At 35.9% G+C, this 26,813-nt stretch overlaps 1 protein-coding gene across 7 annotated transcripts in view; it reads right to left on the minus strand.

The window, feature by feature from the left end:
• SWT1 (SWT1 RNA endoribonuclease homolog) overlaps positions 1-26,813 on the minus strand; it is a 91,807-nt gene continuing 64,994 nt past the window's right edge. For 5 of the 7 annotated variants that reach the window (XM_027083012.1, XM_027083015.1, XM_027083009.1 and 2 more), the window contains 3 exons: positions 18,799-18,865; positions 14,752-14,816; positions 414-1,419 (listed from right to left, as the gene is read on the minus strand). In XM_027083012.1, the coding sequence (XP_026938813.1) occupies positions 1,290-1,419; positions 14,752-14,816; positions 18,799-18,865 (262 nt within the window). In that variant the 3' untranslated portion in view covers positions 414-1,289. Of the gene's footprint in view, positions 353-413; positions 1,420-14,751; positions 14,817-18,798; positions 18,866-22,201; positions 22,225-26,813 lie in introns of those variants that run through there. The other 2 variants (XM_027083011.1, XM_027083014.1) reach the window with 2 other exon arrangements.

Raw genomic sequence — 26,813 nt, forward strand, 5'->3', positions numbered from 1 at the left:
GCCCACGGTTCAATCCCTAGTCAGGGAACTAAGATCCTGCAAGCTGCGACCAAAACAACAACAACAGCAACAAAAACAAAGCAGGGCAAAACTCAATAACAACTAGAAGCAGCTGAGGGATAAAAGTCTGAAGACATATTTGGTAGGGGGAGGGGATGGAAAAGGAAAGAGGCAGACAGCAGAGGTGCTCTGGAAGCTTCTCCTTCTACCCAGGCTCATATCCCTGAGGGCACTTTGAGCCCCAGGAGGAGGTGTGGCTTTCTAAGCAAACAAAGCTCATCGGATCCTTCTTCCTGCTAGTGGGCATCCTGTATAGTTCTCTTTCATTGGAGGTTCACTTTTATAATCATACCTGTATGCAGTTCAGAAAAAAAATTTGGAAGTAAAATGAAAAGCAAAATCACTAAAAATAATTCATTGCTTTTTAAAAAAAATAAATTAACATTTATAATAGAATACCAAATTAGATTTAATCTAATGTATTAACAAAAGCATAATATACTTTAGTAAACAAGGATTTCCATAGATGGTATTTATAACTAAAGAAGTCAGTTAAACACTTGGTTTAGCCAGGGGCAAACATCAGCCACTGCTACCTGATAAATCCATGCTGTTTCACATTTAAGAGGACACTGAGCAGAGGGGTCTCCCTGTTTATCCCATGAGAAATGCACTGAGAAGTGACAAGGCCAGGGAAGAAAAGAGGCTACTGCAGCAAGTTGGAGCCAAAGTCAAAATTCTACTTCCCTTACCTTGGGGGAAGTAGAAGGGATACGTATTACGTATTGTGTCTACATGGAAGACAGTTTGATCATAGAACAGCCCAGGGTAAGATTTCTCTTGTGGAATATGGTGAGCATGGTCATATCCTAATTCTTTCTTGAGGTTTGGAAACATCTCTGGTCACATACCCATATTTATTGTTGAGAGAGATGCTAACACTGTGTCCTGGGCCTTCCTCAGATGCCGCAGTGGCTCTTGCCCTAAGATGACCAAAAAGATGGCTCTCCTTTCCTTAGACACACTGGCTCAGTATTAGGAGTAGAGGTAGGGAGGTAAAGTCAACTTCAGACAAGTTGAGTTCACAGTTTATCCCACAATGGACACATCAGAACCTCAATGAGGTTGTCAGAAATAGGCAATCATCTTTTTGTACTTATGAGACATTGACATTTGAGACATTTCTTAAGACATTTCTTGCAAGTCTCCCGGGTTTGGCACAAAAGGTTGAAAGCTACTCTGTTGTTCCTGAAGACAGATGCATTCCTTCTAAGTTACAAAATCAGCACTTAGGTTCTATAGTTGAGCATGTCTTCACACCATCCCCTGTTTTTGGCCTCCATATAGACGGAGGCATTGCACTGTTGCATGGTGTGTTCCATCTCAACCAGCTGGCGGCATCCGATGGTTAACTTTTCCCTAGGGGATAAAGAAATTTTATATCACTACAAGAGAGCTAGTCAGATAAATGAAAAAAATCTTAATACAACAGGAGAACACTGGGATTTGAAATACATTATTTGATATCTGAGAGCGAAAATGCCAAAGTTATGGATCCTTAGCCCAAACCAAACAACATGGGAGGATAAGCACTTAGCAGCACGGGTTCGCAGACAGTCAACATGGAGATGATTTTGGTGCAATTCCTTCATTCAGGAATAAAGCTTCCCATGGCAGACCTGCTGTCAACAAGAACGCTGTGGAGTAGATCACATATTTTTGTTTTATTTGGCTTGGGAGTTAGAGAACAGGTAAACTGGAGGATACTAAGAGGGTGCACCTCCAGACAGGAACAGACACTGGTGAGGGGATAGGAAGTTGACAGAGCTTCAACTCTTAAAGAGAATTGTCAAGATAGGTAACCTAGTCATTAACAAATGAATACTAGATAATTACTCTAAACCAGAGGTGGGGAAGCAGGGAGTAAAGGCCTGATATTTGCCATGACTACTCACAATTTTATCTAAGATGAAGCCTGGCTGGACTCTCAAAAGCTGACAGGAGGCCTACAAGCTGTGAGGTCTTTAAGTTATCGGTTAGAGCACCAATCCATTATACATGGTGTCTATAGAGTTCAAATCTCATGGAAACCTATTTAAATCTATTGAGAGATGGTCTACATAAGTTCACGAAGAATACCCAGTACCCAGTACAGCATCTGGTATGTAAAGGTGTTCAAGAAATGGCAGTTATGAAAATTACACTGTTATGACTTCTCTGCCTTCTAAGACTGCTCTGAACCATGTCCAGAGTGTCGGGGAGGACTTCCAGCTGCCTTTGCACACTGCCCCTCCTCTGCCCCTCCACCCTCACGGATCCCTTAATGCAGGGTATGAAGAAAAAAGAAGTCAATCAGAGCTCAAGGACTAGGATGAGAGCTAGGAGCCGCAGCAAAGTAAATACACTGTATTTTGAGCAGCCTCACTTCCTGAAGACGTGTGGCTTCCCTGGGGCTGGCTGAAACCTGACTTTTGGCTTTGTGTTACTCTAGTCCTGTTTCCTGCATTTGGAGTGCTTAAAATCAGTGTTATGTCGTTGCCAGTTCTTTATAACTGCTCAGAAAATCATTTTCCGAAGACCCTAAGAGGTCCAAAATTGGAGAGATGTAAAATGTCTTCTTATAAACTTGAAAATGAAATAAAAAGGGCAGGCCCCTATTCCTGTTCTTGGTTACTTATTCCACATGTGGAAGAAAATTCCTTAGTAACTAGACTTTTAATCTATTTCGATGTCTTTTCTTTTTCTTCTCCTCTTTTTTCCTCCTCTCATAGCTAAGAGGAGAGCCCTATCCCCTCTTTTCATCCTAATGGCATTTGGTTTTACTTGTGGGAGTCAGCATTCTGACAATGGATTATCACCTACAGATTTTGCTTCCTGCATCAAGTTGTCATTGCTGGCTGAGGAAAGTACCAGGTGTTTTTCATCACATGTGTTGGGTCTATACTAGACTATGAAGATAGTAATTCTTGAGTTCCTTTTCCCTGTGGATTATATGTAGAATGGCAGAATATTAGATATGGCAGAATATTAACACTTTTGTCTACCATTCTGTAGCATCCCCAAAGAATCATCTCACCTTGGCTTTCACCTCCTGGTGATGAGATATTTACAACTGAGAGAAAGGCCATTACATATTTTGATATCTCTTAATTGCTAGAAAGTTCTTCCTTTACATTGGGCCTTAAAAAATTACCTATCTGACCTGTCTGCCTAAATTAAAACAAAACAAAAAGTTGCTATTCTTATTTCTTCTAATAGTACAAATATTTTATGTCCCTTATAGTGACCCTATTTCTCTTTTCCAAACTAAACAATCCCAACTCCTAATCCTTTCTGGAACAAAGCTCGAGACTGGAGGTTGCTTCTAGTTCTGCAATTCTATATTGCTTGTGAAACTTCTAAAGAACTGCCGCTGTCTTTCTAAATTGTCCTATTATGAGTATCAAACTTAATTTGACCAAATCTCAGATGGGTCAAAATAACTGGAAACTTGATCAGATCAATTAAAAAATAATTCCAGTGGTTATCTGACTCATTTCCATAGCTAGTTTTGTCAAAGTGGCATGGCAGTAGTGAATTTAAGTGCCCTAACTCCAATATTTGATGCAGTTTTTCCAAAATCCTTTTTAGGTACAAGAAAAAAGTCTACAATGGATATGTTTTACAACTCTCTCAATGTTTCTATACATTTGCAATGTGCATCTCAAATAAAGGAAAAATGGAATACAGTGTAGTGCATATAAAAACAGTATATAAACAGTTTCTGATTCAGAAGGTCTGGGCTGGAGCCTTAGAGTTTGCATTCCTTGCAAGTTCCCAGGTGGTGCTGACACTCAGGTCCAGGAACCACAGCTCTAATGTAATCTAGAAGATACTACCATGGAGCCAATTCCTGGAGTCAGAAAGCAGTAATCCCTGAAAGCACCTGCTAGAAGGAAAACAAGGCTGCTCCTGATACACATGCCTCAGGCGGCATATTACGTGGATACGCCAGGTACTTTATGGAGCTGATGTCACAAACTAATGTGCATTTCACATAGAAAAAATGACCTTAGAGACTTGTCTTGCCAACATGTCAGAACATTCTGTCAAACAAAGTGAATTAAATACTGTTCCTAACTTATTTCTCATATATGTAGAAGATAACACACACAAGATATTTGTTTGATAATCTTGTTATAATTTACCATCCTGGATTTTCTGAGCAAACTCCTCATCTGCTCAGGGTAAGCAGTGCTCAGACCCCACTGGCAAGAGCAAAAGCTATAACAAAGAACCTACAAACTGCAGAAGACAGAAAACACTGATTTATACATATAAACATCAAGGTTCTACTGTGTCATGGAATTGAACTTTTGATCAAAGCTACTTTCAATCTGAAACCTTAATTACTTGCTTTATCAGAACCTACAAAATAGTTTTCTGTTCTTGAGCTACTTAATTTCCTCCCTATTGCAATAAATATGGTGTTGGGCACATCATAGCCTCTTCCTTCACAAGGAACACTTTACAAATCAAAAACAAAGATTAGCAAATTCAGACAATCTAAGTAACTGTCTTTGCCAAGTTAAATCATTCTTCTGTTCTCACCTCTGAGTCACAGGGAAACTCTGCTACCTCGTATCTATTGTGTTTGGCTCTGTGTCTAGTATAGACTACTGAAACGAAAAGAACCTCTGTCTTCTGGCAGCTTACATGAGCTGTGGAGTACACCAGAGGCTAATATGGGAGGGACCATTCACTGAAAATATGGCAAATAATTTCAAAACAAACAACAGAGTAACAAATCTAAAAGCTAATAACCAAAAGCCCGTTGAACAGCAATCCCCATTTTCCAATGCATTCAAGATATTAGATGTATTTGATTTCTCTTAAAACTCACACTTTTAGGATATAAGAGGGAGCTTATTAATTAATATCATAATTCAAATCCCTGGCATAGTAAGTGGAAGGAAAACAAAGAAGAGAAAAATGGGTACTACCACTTTAACTTTGAACATTCAAGCTTGACCCTTGCACCCTCCCCCCTGCAAAAAACAAACAAACAAAAAACCAAAACCTCCAAAGTATTTAAACAGTAAGCTGAAGTCAAAATAATTTTAGACACTTGATTGAAACCATCCTGCAAGGGACTCTGCCCTCCAAGTTATATATGGTGACCTTTCTACACCTTCAAAAGTATCACTAAGGTTGGAAGACATTGTATTTTTGACACAAATCTCATGTACACAAATCTTTAAATGTGGAGTATTTGTAAAGATATATAAATAAGAGTACAACTGATTAATTGAGAGTCTGAATATCAGGGTAAAAAACCATTTTCACCCCCAGCTACAACAGATAATGCATGCCCCACTGGCTTCAGATTTTCTTAGAAAACTTACTTTAATCTACTGAGTGAGTGAATTTTCATAGTTATGCTGCCTAGTAACATTTGTGTATGATTATCAATCCTAGTGTCTTGATATCATCAAATATATTTATCAATCTAGAGTTTTACCAGTAGAAGCACCTTGATATTTAACTCTGTCACCGTGTCTTCTCATACAATTTTATAGCTACACAAATATATCTGCAAATTACAAATGGCAAATAAACTGTGGTTTAGTGATACAGTGGCACATTACATAGCAGTAAAAATACCATCAGTTCTGTTACAGCTCTTGTTTAGAACACAAGAATTTGTTGCAACACCATCAATACATTAAGGAACAATTTGAGCACAACAAAAATTTTGCATTTTCTTAAACAGGATTTCAACAGTGAAAAATGCTAGATGAACAGAGAAAACTGCACCGCAGCTGAACCAAACTGCTTAGGAATACACACAATACACACATGCATGTACTTCAAATACGTACCAGCTACCTCAGCTTTCCTCCTGTTATGAGCCACAACTATTCATATCTGGTGCTACACCCTTATATCCAATTTCAGATTCTACCACATCACACTAATCCACAGGCTACAACCTTTCCTATGATCACGTCCATAGCAAACTTCACCTTCTTTTAAAGGTAAAGTGTTAGATTTATTTTAGGACTTATGTATTTTTTAACCATTTTTTAACCATTTTAGGACAAATGTGTCCTAAAATGTGTAAAACTGTGATACTATTTAGATTAGGTTCCTATCTTTTTTTCAATGTCCTTTATTAAGTTTTTTTTTTTTTTTTCAGTACGTGGGCCTCTCACTGTTGTGGCCTCTCCTGTTGCAGAACACAGGCTCTGGACGCGCAGGCCCAGCGGCCATGGCTCACGGGCCCAGCCGCTCCGCGGCATGTGGGATCTTCCCGGACCGGGGCACAAACCCGTGTCCCTTGCATCAGCAGGCAGACTCTCAACCACTGCGCCACCAGGGAAGCCCACTTATTAAGTTTGTGAGTGATGTACCCCAACTCCACCTTTTCTATGAGACCTGTGGCTTTTATTGCATGAATTTGCATAGTTCAGTATGCAGTATGCAATCTGCATAACAGTGATACTTAGGAACACATATGTCATGTTATAATAGAACTGAGTGTAAACTGACTATTGCTCCATGCCTCAATGTGGATGAATCTCAATGTTGAAATAAGGAACAATACGAAGAGGGCAGACAGCAGAAGCAAGAAGAACAATTCTGCAGCCTGTGGAAGGAAAACCACATTCGCAGAAAGACAGTCAAAATGAAAAGGCAGAGAACTTTGTACCAGATGAAGTAACAAGCTAAAACCCCAGAAAAACAACTAAATGAAGTGGAGATAGCAACCTTCCAGAAAAAGAATTCAGAATAATAATAGTGAAGATGATCCAGGACCTTGGAAAAAGAATGGAGGCAAAGATTGAGAAGATGCAAGAAATGTTTAACAAAGACCTAGAAGAATTAAAGAACAAACAAACAGAGATGAACAATACAATAATGGAAATGAAAACTACACTAGAAGGAATCAATAGCAGAATAACTGAGGCAAAAAACGGATAAGTGACCTGGAAGACAGAACGGTGGAATTCACTGCTGCAGAAAGGAATAAAGAAAAAACAATGAAAAGAAATGAAGACAGCCTAAGAGACCTTTGGGACAACATTAAGTGCAACAACGTTCGCATTTATAGGGGTCCCAGAAGGAGAAGAAAGAGAGAAAGGACCTGAGAAAATATGTGAAGAGATTACAGTCGAAAACATCCCTAACATGGTTAGGAAATAGCCACCCAAGTCCAGGAAGCGCAGAGAGTCCCAGGCAGGATAAACCCAAGGAGAAACAGGCCGAGACACATAGTAATCAAATTGACAAACATTAAAGACAAAGAAAAATTACTGAAAGCAACAAGGGAAAATGACAAATAACATACAAGGGAACTCCCATAAGGTTAACAGCTGATTTCTCAACAGAAACTCTACAAGCCAGAAGGGAGCGGCGCGATATATTTAAAGTGATGAAAGGGAAGAACCTACAACCAAGATTACTCTACCCAGCGAGGATCTCATTCAGATTCGACAGAGAAATCAAAAGCTTTACAGACAAAAAAGTTAAGAGAATTCAGCACCACCAAATCAGCTCTATAACAAATGCTAAAGGAAATTCTCTAAGGGGGAGACACAAAAGAAGAAAAGGACCAACAAACACAAACCCATAACAATTAAGAAAATGGTAACAGGAACATACACATCAATAATTACCTTAAATGTGAATGGATTAAATGCTCCAATCAAAAGACACAGGCTCGCTGAATGGATACAAAAACAAGACCCATACATACGCTGTCTACAAGAGACCGATTTCAGACCTAGGACACATACAGACTGAAAGTGAGGGGATGGAAAAAGATATTACATGCAAGTGGAAATCAAAAGAAAGCTGGAGTAGCAATACTCATATCAGATAAAATAGACTTAAAAACAAAGAATGTTACAAGAGACAAGGAAGGACACTACATAATGATCAAGAGATCAATCCAAGAAGAAGATATAACAGTTATAAATATATATGCACCCAACATAGAAGCAACTCAATACATAAGGCAACTGCTAACAGCTATAAAAGAGGAAACTGACAGTAACACAACAATAGCGGGGGATGTTAACACCTCCCTTACTCCAATGGACAGATCATCCAGACAGAAAATTAATAAAGAAACACAAGCTTTAAATGACATAATAGACCAGATAGATTTAATTGATATTTATAGGACATTCCATCCAAACACAGCAGATTACACTTTCTTCTCAAGTGCACATGGAACATCCTCCAGGATAGATCACATCTTGGGTCACAAATCAAGCCTTGGTAAATTTAAGAAAACAGAAATCATATCAAGCATCTTTTCCGACCACAACGCTATAAGATTAGAAATCGATTACAGGGAAAAAAATGTAAAAAACACAAACACATAGAGGTTAAACAATATGTTACTAAATAACCAAGAGATCAAGGAAGAAATCGAGGAGGAAACAAAAAATACCTAGAGAAGAAAGACAACGAAAACACGACGATCCAAAACCTATGGGATGCAGCAAAAGCAGTTCTAAGAGGGAAGATTGTAGCAATACAAGCCTACCTCAAGAAACAAGAGAAATCTCAAAAAAACAATCTAACCTTACACCCAAAGGAACTAGAGAAAGACGAACAAACAAAACCCAAAGTTAGTCGAAGGAAAGAAATCATAAAGATCAGAGCAGAAATAAATGAAATAGAAACAAAACAATAGCAAAGATCAAGAAAACTAAAAGCTGGTTCTTTGAGAAGGTAAACAAAATTGATAAACCTTTAGCCAGACTCAACAAGAGAGGACTCAAATCAATAAAATTAGAAATGAAAAAGGAGAAGTTACAACAGACACCACAGAAATACAAAGTATCATAAGAGACTACTACAAGCAATTCTATGCCAAGAAAATGGACAATCTGGAAGAAATGGACAAATTCTTAGAAAGGTAAAACCTTCCAAGACTGAAACAGGAAGAAACAGAAAATATGAACAGACCAATCTCAAGTAATGAAATTGAAACTATGATTAAAAATCTTTCAACGAACAAAAGTCTAGGACCAGATGGCTTCACAGGTGAAGTCTATCAAACATTTAGAGAAGAGCTAACACCTATCCTTCTCAAACTCTTCTAAAAAATTGCAGAGGAAGCAACATTCCCAAACATATTCTATGAGGGCACCATCACTCTGATACCAAAACCAGATAAGGATACTACTAAAAAAGAGAATTACAGACCAATATCACTGATGAATATAGATGCAAAAATCCTCAACAAAATACTAGCAAACAGAATCCAACAACACACTGAAAGGATCATACACCATGATCAAGGGATGCAAGGATTCTTCAATATATGCAAATCAATCAATGTGATACACCATATTAACAAATTGAAGAAGAAAAACCATATGATCATCTCAATAGATGCAGAAAAAGCTTCTGACAAAATTCAACACCCACTTATGATAAAAACTCTCCAGAAAGCAGGCATAGAGGGAACCTACCTCAACATAATAAAGGCCATATACAACAAACCCACAGCAAACATCATTCTCAATGGTGAAAAACTGAAAGCATTTCCTCTAACATCAGGAACAAGAAAAGGATGTCCATTCTAGCCACTATTATTCAACACAGTTTTGGAAGTCCTAGCCACTGCAATCAGAGAAGTAAAAGAAATAAAAGGAATACAATGGAAAAGAAGAAGTAAAGCTGGCACTGTTTGTAGACGACATGATACTATACATAGAGAATCCTAAAGATGCCACCAGAAAACTACTAGAGCTAATCAATGAATATGGTAAAGTTGCAGAATACTAAATTAATGCACAGAAATCTCTTGCATTCCTATACACTAACAACAAAAGATCAGAAAGAGAAATTAAGGAAACAATCCCATTCACCACTGCAACAAAAATAATTAAATACCTAGGAATAAACCTACCTAAGGAGGTAAAAGACCAGTATTCAGAAAACTGTAAGACACTGATGAAAGAAATCAAGATGACACAAACAGATGGAGAGATATACCATGTTCTTGGATTGGAAGAATCAATATTGTGAAAATGACTATTCTACCCAAAGCAATCTACAGATTCAATGCAATCCCTATCAAATTACCAATGGCATTTTTTTTACAGAACTGTAACAAAAAAGCTTAAAATTTGTATGGAGACACAAAAGACCCCGAATAGACGAAGCAGTCTTGTGGGAAGAAAACGGAGGTGGAGGAATCAAGACTCCCTGACTTCAGACTATACTACAAAGCTACAGTAATCAAAACAATATGGTATTGGCACAAAAATAGAAATATAGATCAATGGAACAGGAGAGAAAGCCTAGAGAGGAACCCATGCACCTATGGTCAACTAATCTATGACAAAGGAGGCAAGGATATACCATGGAGAAAAGACAGTCTCTTCAATAAGTGGTGCTGGGAAAACTGGACAGCTACATGCATGTAAAAGAATGAAATTAGAACACTCCCTAACACCATACACAAAAATAAACTCAAAATGGATTAAAGACCTAAATGTAAGACCGGACACTATAAAACACTTAGAGGAAAATATAGGAAGAACACTCTTTGACATAAATCACAGCAAGATCTCTTTTGATCCACCTCCTAGAGTAATGGAAGTATAAACAAGTGGGACCTAATGAAACTTAAAAGCTTTTGCAAAGCAAAGGAAACTACAAACAAGACAAAAAGACAACCCTCAGAATGGGAGAAAATATTTGCAAATGAATCAACAGACAAAGGATTAATCTCCAAAATATATAAACAGCTCATGCAGCTCAATATTAAAAAAACAAACAACCCAATCCAAAAATGGGCAGAAGACCTAAATAGACATTTCTCCAAAGAAGACATACAGATGGCCAAGAAGCACATGAAAAGCTGCTCAACATCACTAATTATTAGAGAAATGCAAATCAAAACTACAATGAGGTATCACCTCACACCAGTTAGAATGGGCATCATCAGAAAATATACAAACAACAAATGCTGGAGAGGGTGTGGAGAAAAGGGAACCCTCTTGCACTGTTGGTGGGAATGTAAATTGATACAGCCACTATGGAGAACAGTATGGAGGTTCCTTAAAAAACCAAAAATAGAATTACCATAGGACCCAGCAATCCCACTACTGGGCATATACACAGAGAAAACTATAATTCAAAAATACACATGCACCCCAATGTTCATTGCAGCACTATTTACAATAGACAGGTCATGAAAGCAACCTAAATGCCTATCGACAGACGAATGGATAAAGAAGATGTGGTACATATATACAACGGAATATTACTCAGCCATAAGAAGGAACGAAATTGGGTCATTTGTAGAGATGTGGATGGATCTAGAGACTGTCATACAGAGTGAAGTAAATCAGAAAGAGAAAAACAAATATTGTATATTAACGCATATATGTGGAACCTAGAAAAATGGTACAGATGAACCGGTTTGCAGGGCAGAAATGGAGACACAGATGTAGAGAACAAATGTATGGACACGAAGGGGGGAAGTGGCGGGGGTGGTGGTGGTGGTAGGATGAATTGGGAGATTGGGATTGACATATATACTCTAATATGTATAAAATAGAAAACTAATAAGAACCTGCTGTATAAAAAAATAAATAAAATAAAATTCAAAAATTCAAAAAATAAATAAAAAGAAAATAAGCCTTGATTCCCCATTCATATCATCTGAGAGGGTCCCTTTAAAGATGGAGGCTGATGGAAAATTTGAAAATGGCTATCACTTGTAGAATATACGACCACCATTATTGTATGTAATTTTTGTTTGTTTTTTGGCTGTCTTTCCTCCCCATCCACCAGCCCCCTTCCCCTCCTTTAACATGAGCTAAAGGGCAGAATGGTGTGATGGGAAAAAGAAAAGAAAAATTTTGGTAAAGCTAGTATTTTGACAAGAACCCTAAATACTTCTTTATACATTAGTAGTTTCAAAAATAAACTACAAGAATCTTTGGGGAGAAGAATTTGTCAACAGATTATCAAGATCTTTTAAGATGTTCATAGTCTAAAGAAATAGAAACATGGTCAAAGATTTCTGCAGATACTGAACACAGTATTACATAAAGTGGTTTAAAAATGGAAATATGGTCAATGTCCAACATTTAAGGAAATACTTAACTGAATCATGGTACATTTAGACAATGTAAGTATATACAGACATTAAAAATGATGCTTGTTGAGATTCTGGTTACAGAGGTGTGGGTTATTGAGGTTTGTTAAGTTGGAAAATAAATAGTATACAGAACCATATATATACAGTATAATCTATGTAAAAGTATATTAAAAAATGAAATTTATCTGCAATTTCTGCATTTTTATAAGCATGTATTATATTGATTACATAATAAATAAAATTTTTAAGTAAAAACAAACAAACAAAACAATATGGATCAATGGAACAGAATAGAGAGCCCAGAAATAAATCCACACACCAATGGACAATTAATCTTCTACAAAGGAGGCAAGAATATACAGTGGGGTAAAGACAGTCCCTTCAGCAAGTGGGGTTGAGAAAGTTGGACAGCCGTATGTAAACCAATGAAGCTAGAACACACCCTCACACCATACACAAAAATAAACTCAACATGGCTTAAAGACTTAAATATAAGACAAGACACCATAAAACTCCTAGAAGAAAACATAGGCAAAACATTCTCTGACATAAATCGTAGCAATGTTTTCTTTGGTCAGTCTCTCAAGGCAACAGAAATAAAAGCAAATATAAACAAATGGGACCTAATCAAACTTATAAGCTTTTGCACAGCAAAGGAAACCATAAACAAAATGAAAAGACAACCTACAGAATGGGAGAAAATATTGGCAAATGATGTGACTGGCAACAGCTTACTTTCCAAAGTATACAAACAGCTCATACAACTCAACAACAACAAAAACAAACAACCCCATCGAAAAATGAACAGAAGACCTAAATAGACATTTCTCCAAAGAAGACATACAGACGGCCAGTAGGCACATGAAAAGATGCTCATCATCCCCCATTAATAGAGAAATGCAAATCAAAATTACAATGAGGTACCATCTCACACCAGTCAGAATGGAAATGGGTGTGGAGAAAAGGGAACCCTTTTACACTGTTGGTGGGAATGTAAATTGGTGCAGCCACCGTGGAAAACAGTATGGAGGTTCTTCAAAAAACTAAAAATAGAGTTGCCATATGATCCAGCAATCCCACTCCTGGGCATACACCCAGACAAAGCTATAATTTGAAAAGATACATGCAGCCCTGTGTTCACAGCAGTACTATTTACAATAGCCAAGACATGGATACAACCTAAATGTCCACTGACAGATGAATGGAGAAAGATGTGGTATACACACACACACACACACACACAGACATACACACACACACGATGGAATATTACTCAGCCATAAAAAAGAATGAAATAATGCCATTTGCAGCAACAGGGATGGACCTTTTAAGTGAAGTAAGTCAGAAAGATATGATATCACTTACACGTGGAATCTAAAATATGACACAAATGAACATATCTTTGAAACAAAAACAGACTCACAGATACAGAGAACAGACTTGTGTTTGCCAAGGGGGAGGCGGGGTCGGAGAGGGAAGGATTGTGAGTTGGGGGTTAGCAGATGCAAACTATTACATTTAGAATGGATAAACAACAAGGTCCTACCATATAACACAGAGAACTATATTCGATATCCTGTGATAAACCATAATGGAAAAGAATATGAAAAAGAATATAAATATATATGTATAACTGAGTCACTTTGCTGTACAGCAGAAATTAACACAACACTGTAAATCAACTGTACTTCAATAAAATTATAAAAAAAAAACAATATGGGTTGGGGGTTGGGGGCAGGGGTTATGGGACTGGAGGGCAACCCTGGAAGGGTTAAATGGGTATCTAATCCTCATGAATTTGTCTGCCTTGGCCCAGGATTGAAGGGCTTTACACCTATACCCTGTGCGTACTACGTATATATCCCCACTAAGGAGAACATGGGAGGGAGGATACAAATAAAGGTGGGTAAAGGTCTATTTTATCAACTGAATGGCAGGCATATGAGTATTCTTTATACGAGCTGTTCTTCAAAACATAGACTGGGGAATGTAGACTCTTTCAAAGGGTCTGTGAGGTCAAAGGTATTTCCGTAAGACTAAGACGTGATTTGCCTTTTGAATTCTCGTCCTTATGAGAGTGTACAACGGTTTTCCATAGATATGTAACATGGGATTACTGAGACTAAATGCAAAAGAAGCAATGAGAATCTACCTGTCTTCTATTAAGTCAGACATTAAGAGATTTGCAAAAATCTCTTACAACGCCATGCTTGTAAGTAATATTTTGTGTTTGGGAAAAATTATTTTCATAATTATGTTACTTATCATAACATGTAATTAGCTGTTATTTTTAAATGAATATTTTTAAATTTCTCAATTCTAATTTCTAATACAGTAAATTTAGATAGATAAGACCCACATAAACAAAAGCTCTTAGGGGTGTTCAGTATTTTTAAAAAATATAAAAGAACCTTGATGCCCCAAAGCTTGAGAACCACTTTCAAACTTAAACTTGCTATATGCATACATACATACACACACAGCTCTTATGTATGTATATTTCATATTTAGAAAGGTTAAAAAAATGTCATAGTTTAGTGAAGACGTAAAAAGAACCCTTCAGCACCGCCACCAAGTGGTGCTATACATGGTAAAAGAGTGTTACACTGATATATCTACACACAGATATGACTTACCGATACTCAGCCTGTGAAACACAATCATAAAGTTCCTGGGCAGTAAATTTGACATTTTTATTTACCTGAAAAGAACCAAGATATAGCTATTTAAAATGCATATTAAGTCAAATGAGTGGTGAGAGCACAATTAGAATGGCCCATATTCTGAGGAAGCAGAATGTCAAGTTTCTAGTTTTTGCATAAAAAGGACTAAATAATAACAATTAGAAGATCAGTGACCATAATACTAACACTGAACTATGTGTAAAAATATTAGTCCTATTGTTACAACTTAATCTGTTCACAGAACCAGAAGAAGTGAGATGGTCCTGAGGTTAGTGGGAATCTCAAAAAGCAGATGATCATTTTATACATCAAACGGACAGAAAAAAATGTGTAGTACATGAAACACTAAATTCTACCACTACTGGCTCTTATCAACAGATTCATGCATCAATTAGCCTAGCCCTAATGTATTTATTCAATATTTATTTTCTGGGAGAAGTAAATAAATTGTTAAAAAAAATTTTAACAGCTGTACTTAAAAGACTAGAGTAGATCTGGGGTTCCATAGGTAGACTACTGTAAGCAGAATCAGCCAGCTCTTATTTCATGAATAGAAATAATTCAAGCTGAAAGAAAAAGTTAAATATTCAACTGTAACAACATTTGAATACTATGATTGACACTTCTGAAAGTTATTACTGAATAACTTTCATTTAAACACTAAGGTTATAAACTGTGTGGAAAGATCTACCTGTTTAGGAAAAAGCCTGATTTATAGACATTTTCTGAAGAAATGTGTTTTTCAGACTACTGAGGTCTAAGTATTTAAACTAATATGTTTAAGTTTATAAATATTACAATTCAGAGACAATTTACAACACTATAAAAATATAAAAGTCCTTCATCATACAAAAACTTGTTGTGGCACACGTGGAGAACACACTGAAGGAATCCTGTATTTCTTGCGACTTACCACTGATTTAGACAGTATTGTACTTAAGTTGCAAGGAACAATCTGGAAATTTGCAGAAGGAAATTCTTTTTATCAGATTACTCAAGATATAACCCAGTGTCTAAGTTTTTAGAGATTCTGTATTAGTGAAGGGAAACTAAATGAGACTATCTTCTATTCAATTTACTTTTAAAAATACTCAAGCTATTATTAGCCGTATGCAGGGTTTTTTTGTTTTTGTTTTTGTTTTTTTTTGCTGTACGCAGGCCTCTCACTGTTGTGGCCTCTCCCATTGCGGAGCACAGGTTCCGGACGCACAGGCTCAGCGGCCATGGCTCACGGGCCTAGCCACTCCGCGGCATGTGGGATCTTCCCGGATCGGGGCACGAACCCGTGTCCCCTGCATCGGCAGGCGGACTCTCAACCACTGTGCTACCAGGGAAGCCCCGTATGCAGTTTTTTGATGAGGAAAAATGCTCCTACCCAGATTTAATTAACACTACTTTAAAGATTTATATCATGAAAGTTTTCTATGGATTTTAGGGTTTTGCTTATTTGCAAAAGTTCTACGAGCTTCCTCAGTATTTTCATAAGGTCACCATATTTGTATAGAAAATGTTCCATTCACTGAAGGTTAAAAACACATAGTTTTTAAATATAACAGTTGAAATGTATATAATCCTAAATTTTCACTTAAAATTAGGATTATATATTTATATATAATTTAATGTTATTTAATTATACATAATATTTACTATTATATTTAATGATTTATGAAATTGGTGTATAATTGATCATGATTAAGTACTTTATAATTTTTATTAAAATAATCTTCCAAAAATGTTCTAAAATATACATTTAGAGTTAACTTATCGACCAGTCCAATTCCTATTTCTTTACATATTCTGCCCTGGTCTCAAGGGCCTTTGATATTTTCACTACTGCCCCAACATGCTAGGACCTATAATGTATCCAAACTTAGGCCAGCAAATTTCAACAATCAACACTGCAGATCTTTGATCAGAAGATGAATGGAATAATCTATTCTCTATCAACTGCTAAGAAAAATCAGCTGAAGAACTGATTTTGAACCTGATATAATATGAATACAAAATAGTTTTTGAAGCCATTAGTAGATTTTTAGCAAAAAGTATTTAGATTTATCTTTACTTTAAAAAACAATCATCCACGTACATTTAGACACTTATCCCAGAACGTGGCTGGAGTGTAAGTGTGATGTGGCTCCAGGTTACAGCAGATGACTTATAAAGTAGGCAGTTAATCTACTACTAATAAAGGAAAACTGAAACACAAATTCATGACATACATCACAGGTTCTAGCCTGAAATATACCATTTCATTCTATTCATTAATTCTGATACAAGACATTTTAAATTACTCATATTGGGACATTTTAAATTACGCTCTTAAATATCATTTAATAATTCCCAGAAAACAAAGAGCTAAAAGATGCCTCCTCATCAGTAAACGTTAGAGTTGTGATTGTAAATGGATTATGGAATTGGTGTCGTTAATTCTTAGCTGTACTATTTACAGTGAATGCCAAATATCAGAAATGACTATATTATTTTTAATTCTTAAAAAATCAAGATCAGAAGGCAAAGGTTAAGTATAAAAATAGCCAAACATCTTAAAAAATTTAAATCGTTGTATCACTGTTTATGATGTGAGACAAATATATCCAATGTAGTAACTGGTACTGGGGAGGAAGTTCTGCTAAGAGAAATACTTTCAAAATCTGGGACTCAGATCCACATATTCTTATAAATAGCAAGTTGGGTATTTTCTCCTAATGCTCTCAGCAACAGAAAGCACTAAATCCAAAGAAGACCTATATATCAGATTTTTCAAGGATATGTGATTTGAAAATTGTCCCCATTGTTTCTACAAATATATTTTTATTGAATTTGAAATTCAGAAAGTATAATGAAATAATTATTTCACTGAATCATCTCAAAAGAGATGATTTAAAAAGTACATGTAACTTTAAAAAAGTACATGTAAACAACCACTCTTTCCTTAAATAAAATAAGTAACACTTATTGAACACTTACTCTGTGCTTGGTACTGTTTGGAGCACTTTATATATATTAAGTTATTTAGTCTTTAAAGAATAGCTGTAATTTATCTAATTATGTTATTCCCATTTTACAGATGAAGCAACTGAGGCAAAGAGAATTAAATAACTCGTCTAAGATCATACAGTTAATAGGCGGCAACATTTGAACATGAGTAGTTTGACTTCAGAGTCTGTGTTCTTAGTCACTAGGTTCTTAATGTAAGATGTGGCATAATAAAAGTTAAATAAAGAGCTAACCAGGAATAAAAGTGAAGAAATATATTTAAAGAAGTTTGACTCCATAAGAAAAGTGACACCTGAAAATATGTCATATTCCTTTATTTAGAGTATTTTAAAAATTAAACACACACACACTTAAAAAGAAAGAATATATGGGCACATGGGTAAAGAACTTTAGGCAAACAAAAACTGAAGATCAACAGACTACTTTCCTTGGATCAACAAGGATAAGAAAAGCATGCAGATTAATTTACAAAATACAGTGGAGCCTCACCAGAACTTTAATTCCAAGGTCTATACTGCTGCTATGGAGGAAACTAAATTATAGCTTTCTTTTTCAGCAATCAGTAGTTCTCAACCGGAGGTGGTTCTTCCTCCCTAGGGGCCATCTGAGTGAGTGGGGTGCGGTGGGAAGATATTTTTGCTTGTCACACTGACTGGGGGAGCTACTGGCATTTAGTATCTGAGGAGCAGAGATGTTAAAGCATCCTGCAACGTTCCACACAATGAAGAAATGACCTGTCCAAAATGCCAACAGCACCCCTGATGAGAAACAATTCTGTGTTGGATAAAGTGTATTATTATAGGTCTCTACTGTATGTTTTTACTTAGAGAATGAAAAAAAGAAAAAAACTGACTGGCACTGGCAAACTTCTGTGGCATTCAAGAATTTAAAGCAAATATCAATTAAATAGCATTTGATTACATTTTAGAACACCTATGTTTGTTTATATTAAAGCTTGATTATAACGGAAATATGATAAACATTTAAAAATATTTCTCCTACCTCATACTTGATTAGGAAGTTATAGAGGGTCTCAACATCTTGATAATTACTACTGGGTGCCAAAATCCTAAAAAATAAAATAAAAACAAAGGAGGAAGAATGAATGATTTAAGAAAAAACAATACCTTGAACTTTTCTCCCAGTACATATTCATACTGTGAGAGATACCTTATTGTATAACAAGCTTATTAAAATGTTTACAATCTTTTGGGGGCTTTATTTATCAATTACAGTTATAAAACCATGAGCTTACTTCAACAAATATCGATTATCAATTGATATCAAATTATTAAAAGATTTTTGTTTACTTAATATTTACATCATCAGTTAATCAACAACCATTAGCATTCTAACATGAAATTATAGTTCACATTTTGAGTTACAATGATATATATTTTTCAAAAGGTAGGTAGAAATGTGAAGTACCTTTACACTCCTTATCTTTTAAGCTGCAGATAAAGCTTAAAGATTTTCCACAAAAATGTGCAACCAATCCAAGTGGACAACTGATATAAACTATCAAACACATAAAAAAAAATCCTAATAAAGATTCTGTGACTAAATTCAAATAATACTGTTTGAACTAACAGCATAGCAGTTGATGAAAAAGCGTTAGTAATCAGACTATGTCAGTTGTTAGAAGTAACACTGACTCATAAAAATAACATAAAAACAGGGCTTCCCTGGTGGCGCAGTAGTTGAGAGTCCGCCTGACGATGCAGGGGACACGGGTGCGTGCCCCGGTCCGGTAAGATCCCACATGCCGCGGAGCGGCTGGGCCCGTGAGCCATGGCTGCTGAGACTGCGCATCCAGAGCCTGTGCTCTGCACCGGGAGAGGCCACAACAGTGAGAGGCCCGGCCTGAGTACCGCGAAAAAATAAATAAATAAAGTAACATAAAAACATAAAATGGAAACAAGAAATAAAAAGAAGGAAATGGAAGACCATGTTTCTCCCTCTAGCGGTAAAGTATTAATTCTCATTTTCTTATACTAAGTATTTTTTTAATTCTTTCAAGATGAATTTTTTTTCTTTTGAAAAAAGGGAAAGAAAAGGAAAGCAGTCCTTTCATTATGGTAAAGTGGTTAAGAGCAATGTCTGCCTGGGTTCTGTGTTCTTGAGTGAGTTCTGTGCGACTTATTTTCCTTATCTGCTAAATGAGGATGGTGACAGTCTTTACTTCATAGGATTATAGTGACAATTAAACAAGTTACTGTAAAGTCTTTACAACAGTGTCTGATATACAGCAAGTACTATATATATGTATATATAAAATAGTAACAACAACAACTATTACCATCTAATGCCTAATACTTTCAAGCCACAGAATAAGTTCATGATGATTTAACTTATGAGAAATCAATCCACCCCAATTAATTCTTAAATTCCAAGTTCTTTTAATTACAACAGTGTCTCTAGGTTCTCACATCCTTGCCAATGCTTGATGCTGTCAGACATTAGAGTTAACTGATCTCAATAAACTTAATTAGATCTTTAAACAAGTTGGCCCTCATCAGACTTGTGGGAGAGCTTTTATAAATAATTTCTCAGGATATAGTCGAATTTTTAAATGGGTCATACTCTTTTGGAGGAGACACATACAGAATATCTTTAAGAACAAACAAATATCTGCCTATGGGTCTTCCCTGGAGGTCCAGTGGTTAAGACTCTGTGCTCCCAATGCAAAGGGCACGGGTTTGATCCCTGGTTGGGGAGCTGAGATCCTGCATGCCTCACGGTGCAGCCAAAAAAAATCTGCCTAAAAATGTTTCATAGAAAAAATTATTCTCCCAACAAGTAATTTTAAGACACAATCTCAATACCGAAAAAAAGAAAGAAAAAACAAGAGGATAAATACATTGGAGAGAGTCCATAAATAATTTGTTTTCAAATATGAGAACAAAGCTATATAGATAAGCTAAACTAATCTTCTAGAAAAGCAATGGAAAAATAGTGTGTTCCAACTTTGTAACCTAGTGTAAACAAACTATAAGCAATGTAGAATAATTTACACCCATTCTTTTTTATAGCTTTGGAAATAATCCAAACTGTCCATAAAGAGGGTAAAAAAAATAGATAAAGCAAGATGTTTTATAAGAGAGCCTTATAAATTTCAAGCCAAGTACGCTCTTTGCCAGAGAATAAAGTTAACATTTCTCTGTACTGAAATACTTTGCAGAAAAACTAGTTTTAGGTAAAATAGTCATTTATCTATAGCAACAAGTCATAGCCATAGTACGAAATAAAGAAAACAATTACATCATCCTAGTTTTCCAATTAGCAAAAACTGAAAAAATTTTAAACTCCCAGCATGGTTTTATTTTTTTAACAGTCTTACTGTTCAAGACTGTAAAACTATTTTTTAACAATCTTACTGTTTATTTTTTAACAGTCTTACTATTCACTCATTTTAACAATTCAATGATTTTTATAAATAAATTTACTGAGATGTACAATGATGTACATTGTACAAACTTAAATACTTGATTATTTGACAAAATTTCCACAGAATTATATTCTAATGAAAAAAGGCTTATTGGGATGTCAGCATCATTCACAAATATATACTATTATAATCAGAATAAAATTGTACATGTTATTTTTTAAAACAAGGATACACATTATAGGATTTGTTATAAAATTTGCTACTCTTAAAAATGTTTTGATTCACTGTACAGTAGAAACACAGCACTGTAAAACAACTATACCCCAATTAAAAAAAATATTTTGAGGTAAATTGAGCCCCAAAGAGACTAGACAATATTTATTAAAATACACTCAATTTAGGGTTGAATTTAGACTTCATTATGTCCAATGAAGTTTGAGTTTATGAGAATGGAATTTGGCCTGGTATAAACAAAAACTGCCAACTTTTACTAACTAGAAGTACAGCTTGTTGAAAATACACAAAAAATGAAATGGAGAAAAATAGTTTATGAACTTTCATGCCTTAGTAATTCCCCACACAAAAATTCTTGAGAGGTCAGCCTTCTCTATAGCTTTCTCATTTCTTTTTAAAATACCAGCACAAAGACAAAAGACTCTTAGAATGAAAGTCCTAAAATTACCCTTCAATGGCAACTTTTAAAAAGAATAATAGAAAGGATTAGCCCTTAGAGAAAATGGCCATTTTTTAATTTATAAATATATCCACATCTGTTTTTCAAGAGAAATTCATAACAATCAATAAGTATATATCAAATGCATACTATTCTCTCAAATGTATATGATACTAAGAGCTATGGAATATAAAAGAAAAAAGACATGGTTGCCTATCTTCAAGTTGTTATAATCTTGAAATTTCACTTTAGAATTTTGGAATCAGAATTAGGAAATAGACTGAAGTAGGATTTAATCTGCTGCTCGCAGATTATTTACAAACCAAGTTGATCAAGTTACCTACTTTTCTGTACCCCAGCTCCTCACCTGTGAAATGAGGAGAAAGTAGTATTTACTGAATAAGGTTATTATATGAAGTAAATAAAACAATATATCTAAAATACCAAAATGTTTATTAGCACAATGCCTGGCACATGTCAATAAATATTAGGTGCTATGAAAACCAGTTTTCAGATGTAGAAACCAAGGCTCAAGGTTGTAAAAAACTTGCCCAAGATTACAGAGTGGTGGTAGGTACCTAAATCTCTATTGGTTTGACTCTGGAGTCCATGCTTTTTCCACTAATAAAAAAGGATAACCCGCACATCTTCTTGCCTTAAATGATTTTATGAAATCAAATGAAATAAAGTTCTTTAAAATCTTTTAAAAATTTCATATGTAAGCAAAAACAACCTCGTTAATTTGCCTTGTATCAAATGCTTCTGGCAAACTATTCTGTGTATGTTCAAACACTAAATCTTTGTAGTTGTTATATCTTTTTCAAAACCACAAAGGAAGTCAGTAGCAGAACCAACAAGTCCTGACTCTTAACCACATAAGCACTTTGAGTTTTCTATTTATTTACGAGCAATTAACATTAAGTAAGCAACAAGTTAATCTGAGTTAAACAAATTTCATTTCCATCTTATCAATATTAGACAAATATCAATGTATCTCATCAAGAAAAAGACTATGCTACTCAAAAATTTTAAAAAGAAACGAAAGTTAATCTGACTAAAATTAAAAAGTCAAATAATGCATTAAAATGGACTAATTTTTAAATAAGGATTTTAAAAATTCAAATAAAACTTTTCTCCTATATAGGAGCAATAAAGCATCAGACTCAGGAGTGGGGAAATAAGTCTAGAATATTCAAGTTTAATATCTAATTCTAGAAATTCAAAAGGAGAGAGAGCATATTCTTGGATATTTATAAATCTTAACTTACAACCCACAGAACTGAATAAATTATGTTCCCTGCTGGCAAGGCAGTTTCACATTAATATAATATTTTAAATAGTTTTTCATGCTTGAAGAAAATTAAAAATAAGTTTAAAAACTAATTATATGACTTATTTTACTTAGCATACTGTCCTCAGGGTTCATCCATGTTGTAGCATATGTCAGAATTTCCTTCCTTTTAAAGGATGAATAATATTCCACTGTTATCCATATACCGCATTTTGCTTATTTATTCATCTGCTGACAGACACGAGTTACTTTCATGTTTTACTTACTGTGAATAATGCTGCTATGAACATAGGTATGTAAATACCTCTTTGACACTATAATTGCAGAACCAGCCCAAACTGGCCCTGTCCTGTATCTAACAAGATACTGAGTTGTTTTTCAGAGACAACAAAACAAAACCACAAGTCATGCAGCCGAAGCACACGCAGAAGAGAAAATTTTGACCTCAAATAACACCTGGAACCAAAGTTTCTCCCCTCCACAGAACCAAAGGACCAGATGTGACCAGAACCCTTTCAGAAGTGAAGGGTCCATTGTTCAGGAAGATCCAGTGCTGAAGCCCCTTTACCTAACCTTACCATAAATGGCCAAGTTCCAAAGCCCTCCAATGGAAACCTGCCCCACCAGGGCTCAAACCAACCCTCTTCCCCTAACTCATGAAAGTTTGACCAAACCCCAGATTGATGAGACAGATTTGAGAGCCGTGCCTCCTTGTTTCCTTGCCAGTCAACCTTACAATAAAGTCTTTCCTCTTCTCAAAAGCTGGTGTCCTAGTACTGGCTTGTATGCGAATTGGGCAGCAAGCCCTTTGCACAGAAACAAGATTTTATTTTCAATTCTTTTGTGTATATACCTGTAGTAGTCAAAATTATAGATAGGCAGAATGGTGGCTACCAGGGGCTGGGGAGGAAGCGGAAATGAGGAGTTACTATTTAATGGGAATAGAGTTTCAGTTATACAAGATGAAAAGAGTTATGGATATGGATGGCGGTGACAGTTGCACAACATTATGAATGTATTTAATACCCCATTAATACATTTTTAAGAACACTTAAAAATGGTAACAACGGTAAATTTATTTTACGTGTATTTTACTACAATAAAGAAGTTAGATTAAAAATATGTAATTAGGGCTTCCCTGGTGGCACAGTGGTTAAGAATCCGCCTGCCAGGGCAGGGGACACAGGTTCGAGCCCTGGTCCGGGAAAATCCCACATGCCATGCAGCAGCTAAGGCCGTGTGCCACAACTACTGAGCCTGTGCTCTGGAGCCCACGAGCCACAACTACTGAAGCCCGTGTGCCTAGAGCCTGTGCTCCGCAACAAGAGAAGCCACCTCAATGTGAAGCCCGCGCGCCGCAACCAGAGAAAGCCCGCACGCAGCAACGAACACCCAACACAGCCAAAAATAAAATAAATGAAATAAATAAATTTATTTTTAAAAAATACATAATTAGGGGCTCCCCTGGTGGCGCAGTGGTTGACAGTCCACCTGCCGATGCAGGGGACACAGGTTCGTGCCCTGGTCCGGGAGGATCCCACATGCCATGGAGCGGCTGGGCCCGTGAGCCATGGCCGCTGGGCCTGCGCGTCCGGAGCCTGTGCTCCGCGACGGGAGAGGCCGCGGCAGTGAGAGGCCCGCATACCGCAAAAAAAAAAAAAAAAAAAATACATAATTACATGAAGTAAAAATGTTTGTTTACAACATTATTTTAAAAACTCATTGTACATTCTCCAAAGCTAAGAACTGACTCAGAGCTTAAATTTTACTATGAATCAACTATTACATCTTTATTGAGGACAATAGTTATTCAGCATCTACCAAGTGCCAGGGATGGAACAAATGCTGTCTCCTTTAATTTCTGCAATTTAATAAAGCAATTATTATAAACTCCATTTTATAGATTAGGAAACAAATACAAAAAAGGTTAATTAACATATCTAGGTGACAGAGATAGTAAGTGGATGGAAATAGGATTCAACTTCAGATCATTCTGACCCTAGAGTTCTGTCCTTTTTCTCCTTCCTTTTTTTAAAAATAGTAGTTTGTATCTGCTACCCCCAAACTCCTAACTTATCCCTCCCCCACCCCTTTAATAACCGTAAGTTTGTTTTTTATGTCTGTGAGTCTGTTTCTGTTTTGTAAATAAGTTCATTTGTATCATACTTTAGATTCCACATATAAGTGATATCATATGGTATTTGTCGTTCTCTGTCTGACTTACTTCACTTAGTATGATAATCTCTAGCTCCATCCATGTTCCTCTTATTTTAATACAGTGACATGCAAACTGAATTTTGCTGATGATGAATTTAAGTTGTATTACTGATAAACTGGGTGAAAATTTATCAAATTAACAATAGGATATGCTCATCAGGAAAATGTTATTGGATCTTAGAGTACATTTTTGGGGGTCCTTTATTACAAGTAAAATTAAAATCATATGTTTTCTATAGTTAATTTGGTGAAATCAGCTATGCAAGTGGAAGATATCCATCAGCCCCAGATTTTAAAAGAACACCATATGCAATTAAAAAGCAAAAAATAAAGTTAAACAACTTAAACAAAATAAATTATTTTATGTTCCTGTTTTCCCTTTAGAGCGAAGAATTTTGTAGATATAGGTATTAAATGTAGGAACTTTGGATTAGTTTGGATACAGTTAATAATTAAAATTTGATCTATTCAGAACACTGGAGATTTTTTTTATAAAGTTGGTGGTAGGAACAAGGAGAGTTTATAGGTAATTTTAATGACTACATTTGAAATTTAATTATAAAAGCAAATTCTACAGAAAGAAAATATCATTTAGATTAAGGAAAAGATTATACGGCTTACATGTGTGCTACACATAAACATACATACAATTAGAACATACTGGCAAATACTACAGCTTTCTGTTAATTTTGCAGAAAGGTTAAAACACCATATAGCCATACACTTTCCACTAATTCTCTTATAAGGGTCACCAGCCTCTTCCGCCAATGTATTTTCTACATTGGCATTTAAGCATAACGATATAATGATTATGATCATGGTCTCTGGACTCAGTCTGCTTGAGTTCAAATCATAGTTCTACCACTTTCCAGCTGAGTGGCATCGGGTATATTACTTTACTCCTCTGCACCTATGCTTCTCATGTATTACATGGATAATAACAGTACTTATCTCCCAGGACTGTTAAGAGGATTAAATGAGTTAATATGTATAACATACTTGGAACAGTTCTTGGCTCAACAAAATGTTAGCTATTATTATTCTTCTACCTCTTATCTTAAAAAACACCCCCAGGGCTTCTCTGGTGGTGCAGTGGTTAAGAATCCGCCTGCCAATGCAGGGCACACGGGTTCGAGCCAGCGCCCTGGTCCGGGAAGATCCCACATGCCACGGAGCAAGTAAGCCAGTGAGCCACAACTACTGAAGCCCGTGCTCTGCAACAAAGAGAAGCCACCACAATGAGAAGCCCGCGCACCACAAGGAAGAGTAGCCCTCGCTCACCACAACTAGAGAAAGCCAGCAGGCAGCAACAAAGACCCAACACAGCCACAAATAAATAAATAAATAAATAAATAAAATTAAAAAAAAAAAAAAACACCCCCAATTATCACTGTAGCTTATCAACTGAGAACTAAATAAATATTTAGTTCAAACCGTTAGGGGACCTG

Source organism: Aethalodelphis obliquidens, unplaced genomic scaffold (assembly GCF_003676395.1).
Source record: "Aethalodelphis obliquidens isolate GAN/ISIS:26980383/991018 unplaced genomic scaffold, ASM367639v1 scaffold48, whole genome shotgun sequence".
NCBI classification, from domain to species: domain Eukaryota; kingdom Metazoa; phylum Chordata; class Mammalia; order Artiodactyla; family Delphinidae; genus Aethalodelphis; species Aethalodelphis obliquidens.